This window comes from Diabrotica undecimpunctata, chromosome 6 (assembly GCF_040954645.1).
Source record: "Diabrotica undecimpunctata isolate CICGRU chromosome 6, icDiaUnde3, whole genome shotgun sequence".
NCBI classification, from domain to species: Eukaryota; Metazoa; Arthropoda; class Insecta; order Coleoptera; family Chrysomelidae; genus Diabrotica; species Diabrotica undecimpunctata.
The window spans coordinates 12,816,548-12,826,579 of record NC_092808.1 but is presented as its reverse complement, the minus strand read 5'-3'; the positions used below and the strand labels follow the sequence as shown (position 1 = coordinate 12,826,579).

Below are 10,032 nucleotides of genomic sequence, written 5' to 3'. Positions count from 1 at the left end.
AAAATCTGCAAATACCCAATATACGTACAAATGATGTTTATTATAAGAGACAACTGAGTTTATACTCGTTCAATATACACGTCTTGTTTACAGCTGAGTCCATATTTTATATGTACTTCAAGACTGTTGCCAAAAAAGGTAGCGATGATGTTTATTCACTGCTTCATCACTATATCTACAACTATCTTCATCGAAAAGTACGAAACTTGAATATTTTCTGCGACTCGTGCGAAGGACAGAATAAAAACTACACTGTTCTTCGGTTTACTCATAACATAGTTCATCACGAGAAGAGACTGAACTCTATCCAAATAACTTTTCCTGTTAGGGGACATTCCTACCTGGTAAGTGACAAAGATTTTGGACTTGTCTAAAGAAAGTAACTACGAATATATATATTTCAGATATTTGAAATTATAATCTTGTTAGAACTATAAAATATTTAAATAAATGTAAAAATTATAATACATAAACCAACGGTGTATCAAACACATCCTTAAATGCTTTATTTGATGATTTACCCTCGTAGTCAGTCATATCAAGTCTACCAAATGATGTTGCTATTCTCCTCTTAGCCTCTCGTTTGATTCTTTCTTTTCTTATAGCTTCAACAAGTTTTTCGTAATTTTTTGAAGTGTCCGCGTTTAAATCTCTCTTGATCTTTTTCTCCAATCTCGGGTTTTCGACCTGATCTGGAAATTAATACAATGTGTTAAGTTTTAAGTTGCTAATCAATTTCAACCAATGTTTTTTATAACAAATAATGCGATACTGGATTCACGTTGCCCCTAAAATTTGATAATTTCAAAGAGCTTATCGTGTGTTTATTTAATTTTATTTACTATTGTAGATGTTTTGTGTAAAACTTACTGAGGTCGCTGGTTAAATGATTGAAATGATAACGAAAAATGCAATATTTTGATTGTGAATAAATTAGAAATTAATTGAAAAATCATCAAAACACCTGGCGTAACTCATTAATATTATCTGTACAAAGAAAATCACTTACTCTTTTAGTATTGTGCATTAAATGCAGCTGGCAAAGTAAAATAGTGGCTGAGCTCCTTGTTAAGTAAAAAACCGACGCCGGCGCCGAGGTGCAAAAGTATGGTCTGCGTCTCCGATAAACTGGAGATATTTACAGTCCGATGTCTCATTTCTTGTCTTTGTAAGCAATTGTATGGATAAAAATCCGTACCAAAAAATTCTAAGGAGTGGCCACAAGAAGTGATCTCTCATAAATCAGAGTTTTAAAACGGTCGCCTTGATACCAAATTGCGTAAGTATACAATTCCGCAGAAATTTGATATTATAACAACAAGTGAATTTCTTTGAATTTAATAACAGATTACCATGTGTTAGCCAGTTTGACAATTAGAGTTTACGGAATAGAAGAAAAATACTATACTGTAATTCGTTAAAGTAAATAAGTAGTTAGAATATATAATTAAACAAGATCATATTATAATACAGTAATAAAAATATTAAATGTAAAATATGTAAATAAATACTACATACTTTCCCCCAAACAGTAGATATGCTCGCAATATGCTCTGCTTTTGCTCTGTGAATTCATTGTGTCCGTGTCTAAAATTTTAACTTGCGTATATTTGAGAGAGACTTAACTCTAAATGTACTTGTAGTATGATTTCACTCATTGTACAAAAACCTTGAAATTAATTATAGGAATTCTTTTTTCTTAATCCTATAATATTTAACAAACATTTTGACAGATCACTACAAGGAGAATCTATGGTACTACAAAGAGGTATATTCGTTTTATAAACTTTTGGTACTCCAAAAAAATGAGGTGTCTCACTTTAATGAGGTGTAATTAATCTTCTTTCATAATTTGTCAAATAATCTTTAAACTTGTATAAAGTTTCTTATATTATGTTGTCCAAAGGCTTTTTTGGATCCTATGTTAATTTTGTATAAGGCCCGTTTTTTATTAGATCTTTAATTTTGTTTTCATACTGAATTTTATCCATTATCACAGTTGCATTCCCCTTGTCTGCTTATTAAATACTTACCATGTGAGGATAGTATTATGAGGTTTTCTTTCTTGGTTTTTTCATCAGGATTTACTATGGAATCACTAACTGGAGAATTTTACTGACATCATGGCATTTGGTTGTCTTTTAAAAGACAAATCACGTGCTATGATTTTTTCTGACGGATATTCTTAAGTTAGAATTTATTTCATTTAATCGAATGAACAATCTTACAATCAAGTCGTACCAGGAACGCAACTCAGCAATATTGGCAATATCATTTTAAAGTCGCCTGCTTTAAAATGTATAATATATGTCTGAATATAAGTGAGTCAGATAAAATTAAATTATTGGAAGTGTCATTTAGATGTGTCATTAGATTTGTCACCAAGTAACAAAAAACAAAATTTGTTTAATTTATTAATGTTTGTATTTTGAAAACGATTTCCGAAATGGAAATTGAAACGTCAATAAACTAATTTTAAAATTTAATTGTGGCTTATTAAATAAAATAAAACAAAATAAAACTACAATAACATGGAATAAAGTAGAATAAAGTGGAGTAAAAAAATAAAACAAAAGAAAATAAAATTATAATAAATAAAATAGAATAAAATGGAATAAGGTAGAATAAAATAGAATAAAACACATTAAAATGGAATAAAATAAAAATAAAATAGAATCAAACAGAATAAAATAGAATAAATTAGAATAAAATAGAATAAAGTAGAATAAAATAGAATAAAATAGAATAAAATAGAATAAAATAAAATAAAATAGAATAAAATAGAATAAAATAAAATAAAATAGAATAAAATAGAATAAAATAGAATAAAATGGAATATAATAGAATAAAATAAAATAAAATAGATTAAAATAGAATAAAATGAAATAAAATAGAATAAAATAGAATAAAATGGAATAAAATAGAATAACATAGAATAAAATAGAATAAAATAGAATAAAATAGAATAAAATAGAATAAAATGGAATAAAATAGAATAAAATAAAAATAAAATAGAATCAAACAGAATAAAATAGAATAAATTAGAATAGAATAGAATAAAGTAGAATAAAATAGAATAAAATAAAATAAAATAGAATAAAATAGAATAAAATAGAATACAATAAAATTAAATAGAATAAAATAAAATGTAATAAAATCAAATCGTCAAAAAAATTTTACGAGTATTTATAGACCCCCAGTATGCTAATTAATTGGAATTAATAAAATGGAATAATATGGAGTCAAATAAAATAAAGCAAAATAAAATAATATAAAAAGACTTAAACATAGTAAATTAGAGTAAAATAAACTTAAACAAAATAAAATTAAAATAAAATTAATTAAAATAAAATAAATTAAAATAAAACAAAGTAAAATAAGATAAAACGAAATGAAATAAAATAGAATAAAATTAAAATTAAATTGAATTAAAGCAGTAAAATAAAAAATAAAACAAATAAAATTAAAATAAAATAAAATAAACTATAATTAAGAAATGCATTAGTAAAAATGCCGTCAAACTTCAAGAGGATCAACAGGACGTTGTAGGAAAAAAGTAAAACAAATTGAAAACTGAATACGAGGAGAAATAAGAAAGAAGTAAAAGAAATATTTACACAACATTCAATATTTACCTTACCTTCCTTCTCTACCTTTTGGCCAATTCTCGATTGCTGAACTAAATGATTTATATCAAAATTGGGTTTAAAATTAGGATTTTTGCCTAGACCGACACTGTGCAATTGTTTCTCTATAAGATCACTACTTTCTTCGTATTGGTCATTTCTTCTAATCGGCTGCTGGTGTGCTTGAAAGTTGTTAGGTTCTGATTCTACAATGAAATTTAAAATGCTATAAAGTATATGATGATTTTTACAGAAAATATCCACTTTTTAAATACCAAAAACGTTAATTTTGAAATTTGAGAGCACACTTTTGGGACCAGTTTATTTACCAATTATTTGGTACTCAAAACTGAAGAAAAAATCGTGCCTTTTTTGCGAGATTTAGCAAAAGGTAAAACATATACAGGATGGTCCATTTGAAATAAGAAAGTTCATTCTATTTCCAGAAAAATTGAAGATCTGACAACAATGTCAATACCACCATAATAATGGCCGTATCTCATGACCCTTGCGCACCAAAATTTATAAAAATTGTGCAAACCGTTTCCAAAATAATTAAGCTGTTCCATACTTAAAAATCAGCATGTAGATTGAGAATCGAAAAAAGCATTATTTTAAAAGTATGAAAAGACGTTCATTTTGGGTTTTTAAAAAGGTTTGTGAAGTACTGTGCGAATTAATTTAATCATAGACTGTTTTAATGAAAAAAGAGTTTATTTAGAAAAAAATTATATTTTGACAAAACTATAAAGGTAAACTTACGTCATTTTGCCCCCTTTTGGATGCAATTACTGCTTTTACTCGTTTTGGCATAGATTCTACGAGCTTACGACAGTTTACAGATATCCTTCCTTTTATCTCGAAACCAAACCTGAATGACTGCTTCTATCATTTTTATTTGTTATAGTTTTACAAATGGCCCATAAATTGATCTTATTTTTGAAAAATTCCACCATTTGCTTTGACCGGTGACAGGGAGCAGAAACCTCTTGACGAATCGCTGCTCTTTGGGGCTGACATTTTTGGAGTTCTGTGTCCAAACGCTGTTCCAACATGGATTTTGTATTTTTGGCTGTTCATCATGCCTTCGATTGGTACCAAAGATCCAACCCCCATGTATGGAAAACGTCTCCAAAACATTTTTTTGAGTGGATGTTTTACGGTTTGATCAATATGAGATGGTCTAAGGTTTTTATTGTCAGACTTCCTAGTGAATTTCGACCGATGTCCCTGAACTATAAAGTGAGTTTCATCTGTAAATAGGACTGTTCTCCAGTTGTCTTTCCAATTTGCTCTTTCGAAGTAAAAATCTTTTATCTGCTGGTGCTGTTTTCCTCTTTCTTCCGCATTTTCCTAACCTTTTCACATCCATTGATCCAGTATCTCGTTTACGCTTTAAAATCTTGTTTACTATCCTCTGACTCACTCCACACGTTCTTGCGATTTCTCTTTGTGGCATAGAAGTGTGTTCAGTTAACGTGATAATATTTGCATGCTACCTAGGCGTAATATCCATTTTTTTATTTACTAAAGACACAGAAGTGTACTTACATTAAAATCTGGTCAGTAAGACCAATTATCAATTTGTTTCTAACTTAAATTACTAATGAAATCTTAAAATTAGGTGTCTACTCACTAGTATTTTTCCTATTATTTCTAATAACTAGCATTAAATTTAGCATGCATACTCGCACAACACGTTGCTCTGCTTTTCACTCACTCATTATACCAGTTCAAAAGGCTTTGTTCTTTTGAGCCTTCTCTCTAGGTTTGTATTGTCGAGGAGCTGGATAGCCTCGACGTTTACATGATGATGGAGTCGTTGTTCGTGGCTCCCTGCAAATTTCTTGATTATCTGATTGACGTCTTCCATCTTGAGGTCCCGGTGAAGTTCGTTGTTCCTAACGTACTAAGGCGCATCTACGATGTTCCTCAGCACTTTATTCTGGAATATCTGGATTACTTTGATGTTACTAGGCTTGGCACAGCCTCAGAGTTGGCAGCCATAGGTCCATACTGGTCTCAGTATTTGTTTATAGATTAGGAGTTTATTATTTATGGATAGAGAGGAATGTCTTCCCATTAACCAATACATTTTTTTGTAGCGGATGCCTAGTTCTTCTCTTTTCTTCTTCACGTGAGCTTTCCATGATGGAATAAAATATGGATATATTTATTTCCATGATGGAATATCCATGATGGAATTAAACGAAAACATGAAATATGTTTTCAATGCTTGGTTAGATGTAAATATGTAGAAGGTGTTGCCAACTGTGAATATTGAGAAATGTCACAATGCTTCCATTAATTTGCATAATACTGTAGTTGCTTTTGAACAGATTATACAATGATTTTAAATCGAGACATTGTTACACTCCAAAATCACTATTATTTCGTTTATTCAATTTTTGGAAATTTCGTAAAAAAGACATAATTACCCTCGTATCGGATCGTGTTCTCAAATTTCAAAATCAATGTTTGTGGCTTTAAAAGAGTAGATATTTTCTGTAGAATTCATCATAATATAACCTAAAACAATTATTAGATAGTAGGCTATAATATATACTTGTTTTTTTGTTTTAATAGTCTTTTAGAGATAGTCTAACTTATTCGCGAAATTTTTATTTAAAAGGGAAATCATATTGCCTTATGAAGGCTAAAAAAATTTATTTATTATATTAATATTTTGGATAAAAATAAAATAATTTTGTAAAATAAAAAATGTTCACCTTTATTGACCCTACGGGGTTTCGTTTCCTGAACTTTATTTAACATTTCCATATGGTTTTCGATATATTTTTTCACCGGTTCAGCCCTAGACTTGCAACTAGGAGGCAACTGCTCAAATTTTTCTAGCATTTCATGCAACGTTTTAATTTTCTGTTCAATAGTGGAATCTTAAACAAAAATGTAGGATATGATAGTAAAATTATAGGCTATAGGATGTCATTTAAAGTTTTCTAATAAAATTTTATACACTGTTGATGTTAAAAAAACTTTGCCAAAAAGTAAATTTTCATATTTCTTTGTAAGTAATGATTGCCGACACAGGCACGGCGTAGCTGTTATTCTCAAAAAAAAAAAAATTGCAGTATTTTCAAAATACAGATGCACTGGGAATCGTGGTAAGACACGTAAGCAGCCGCGGAAAAAATTCTTCCGCGTAATGTATGTTTACACATTGTTAAAATCATGATTTGTGAGTGCTCCTCGTAATATTCATAATGTTTGTCTGTTTATTCCCAGTAAATCTTTATTGTGTATTTACTGTAGCTCGTATATGAATTGCATACCTTTTCTGAACGAGTAATTTTATTCCAGTTAAAGCCTGGAAAAGCAGAGAAGCACAGGAAACTTAATATAGTCCAGATCTATGCACGTACGTTATAGAAAACCATGGATTGAGTACTTGCAATGAGAGAGGAGATCGTCTAATTCAATTCTGCCAAGAATATAACTTTTAAAAATAAAGACTTTATACCTGAATATCACCTCAAAATACCAAAGATAAAATCGTGAGAAATCAAATAGATTATTTGATGATTAATACTAGATATGAAAACATCATCAAATCGATAAAAGTATATCCCGGAGCAGATGGAGCGTCAAATCACAACCCTATTATTGCTAAAATAAAAATAAAATTAAAGAAATTAAAAAAGCATATAAAAAAGCACACCTCTAAGAAAATAGTCGTAATTAATCTAAACAACATAGTAATAAAAGCCAAACTAATAGCAGAAATAAGTGAAAATTTGGGAACAGTAGAGGATAGCTAAAAATAACGTTGAAAATATAAATAAAACGTGGATATATATCTAAGAACTTGTAGTAATACCATTATTGGAACATATTTAAGAAAAAAACGGACTGAGTGACATACAAAGACTTAATCCTTATGGATAACCGAAGAAAATATAAAACTAACACCAAAAAATACAAAGAAATCCAAAATAAAAGTAGAGAGAAAATTCTAAATGCAAAAGAAAATTGATTTACAGTGCGTAAAACCCACGACTAATGACTTTCGACTTATTTTGCCGAACACCATCTTCCTTACATCACTTTTGTTGACAAATTTCCTGACAGTCACCCAAAATAAATACAAAAAGTTGCATAAAGATTAATCTTCTCCTTCTTCCTCTTTTTAAGCAAATTTATTTACCATATTAATACCTCTATGGAAGGTTGTGACTCCATCTTTTGCTCCTCGGTCGTCCGATACTTCTTCTGCCGATTGGTGACATGTCTTGCTATTTTAACGACACGGGTCTCCTTCATTCTGCTTATGTGGTTATTCCATTCTTTTTTTCTATTTTGTGTCCATTCAGTTATACACTGTACATTACATTTTCTTCTAATGTCTTCACTTCTCTTTCGATCTCTCAGTATATTTCCTGTAATTCTTCTCAGTACTCTCATCTCTGCCGTTTCCAGTAGCCTTTGTGTTGTGGCTGTGTCGGGTCTTGTTTCTGAGGCATATGTCATTATTCTTCTTACACTGGTTTTATAAATTTTTGACTTCATCTCAATGTTAATGTGTCTGTTTCGCCATATAGTGTTATTAAGACATCCTGCCAGTCTATTTGCTTTTTGTACTTGATCTCTCACTTTTTTCTCCAGGTCTCCATAGCTGGACAGTGTAATTCCAAGGTATTTTATTTCCATTACTTGTTCAATACTGATTCCATCAATTTTTATTTTACATCCGGTTGGTTTTTTGCTGATTACTATTGTTTTAGTTTTCTGAGATGAGATTGTCATACTAAATTCTTTTGCTCTTATGTTAAATCTGTGGATTAGTCTTTGCAGACTATCTTCATCTTTGGCTATCAATATTGCGTCGTCTGCGTAACAGAGTAATTTTATTTCTTTGTTTCCCATTCTGTATCCTCTTCTTTCTACTTACAATTCATCTTACTGAAGAAAATTGGTAGATTTAGTGCTTTATTGCTTCATTCAACTTCTACAACTTCTACGAAACATAATTCAGGGAAAAATTGTAGAAAAAGGAAGTAGAGGGAGATCAAAGATGTCTTGGCTGTGAAATTTAAGAGAGTGGTTTGGTTGTAACTTTAATCAACTGTTCTGGGCAGCTGTATTTAAGATCTAAATAACAATGATGCTAGCCAAACTTCAAAACGGAGACGGCACGTAAAGAAGAAGATGCAGTATAACATAAAGTTTACATTGTTGCCGTAGACTATAATAATAAAAGATAAGAAAGACAGCGAAATGTCACATGCAATGTTTTTACTCTGCTGGCATCTTTGAATAATATTATCTGGTTCTTAATGTGTTTTAATGGAGAGCGGCTATAACAGTACATACCCTTTGCTATCTGTGTTTACCCTTTTCTATTCTAAGTATATACTGTTGAAGTTCTTTTGAAATAATTTATATTATTGTATGCTTACCTGCACTGGCTGCGTGGAATATAAAATTTTTCGTATCTTGTCCATCATCAAAATCAACTTCTTCCATCTGCTTGGTTTTTGAGAGTGCATCGTGAGATTTAGCTCTAGTGATCGATCTCAAATACTGGTTATACTTTTTGGGCAACATTTGACAATTTGTAGTCCATTGTAACTTATTTATAATATCTTCCATAACGTTGACTAGCTGTTTACTTTCCTGTTGGTTTAAATTTTCAAGATCACCTGAAGATTCCTAAAAATGAATATATTTAAAATATATTAGTAAATGTTACAAGGATTACACCATTAAGAACTATTATTAATTAATTAATAATAAGTACACTACACATTAGCCACTAGAAAAATTAATTATAATTGATATAAGGTTGAATTCTCGAATAAATGAAGTTTGAGCAAATAAAAGGCAGATATCGAGTACAGTTTATTCATTAAAACTTGCCCAAGTACTTTCGCTTTCTAGAGCATCTTTAGGGGCATTTCGTCAATTTTGGCCTATCCCACAATCAAAGAATTTATAAACATAAAATTGTACATTCCACTACACGACATAAGGACAAACAGTTTAAAATTAAAAAAAAAAAAGGCGAAGCTACTGCGAATGGTAAACTTGAAATACTTGAAACTACTACTACTTACGGCGAATGGTAAACTTGAAATCAAGGAACAAAATGAAAATTTTGGCAAAAGAAGACACCAGAAACCTAAGCCTCCACTTAATACAAAGAAACAAAAACCACATCAAAAAGAAATAGATAATAAAAACAGAAACTACGTAAGGGAACCTAAATCCCAAGCAGATATAGATAACATTGGGCAAGCACCGAAATTTGTAAGAAAAACCCAAGAAACTTTTGAAAAAATAGCTTCGACTAAGAAACAGGCATTCTCTCTACTGATGCCAACCAACATGTAGTTTTGCCGTTTTTAAAAAAAATTTAAACTGTTTATCCTTGTGTCGTGTAGAGTAA

General features: G+C 30.1%; 1 protein-coding gene across 2 annotated transcripts in view; it reads right to left on the bottom strand.

Annotated features, from left to right (window-relative positions):
- Window positions 1-392: 392 nt before the first annotated feature.
- LOC140443138 (uncharacterized) overlaps window positions 393-10,032 on the bottom strand; it is a 100,216-nt gene continuing 90,576 nt past the window's right edge. The window contains exons 6-9 of one of the 2 annotated variants that reach the window (XM_072534225.1): window positions 9,044-9,296; window positions 6,356-6,523; window positions 3,641-3,832; window positions 393-692 (exon numbers count right to left, since the gene is read on the bottom strand). In XM_072534225.1, coding sequence (XP_072390326.1) covers window positions 460-692; window positions 3,641-3,832; window positions 6,356-6,523; window positions 9,044-9,296 — 846 coding nt within the window. In that variant the 3' untranslated portion in view covers window positions 393-459. Of the gene's footprint in view, window positions 693-3,635; window positions 3,833-6,355; window positions 6,524-9,043; window positions 9,297-10,032 lie in introns of both variants that reach the window. The other variant, XM_072534226.1, reaches the window with a different exon arrangement.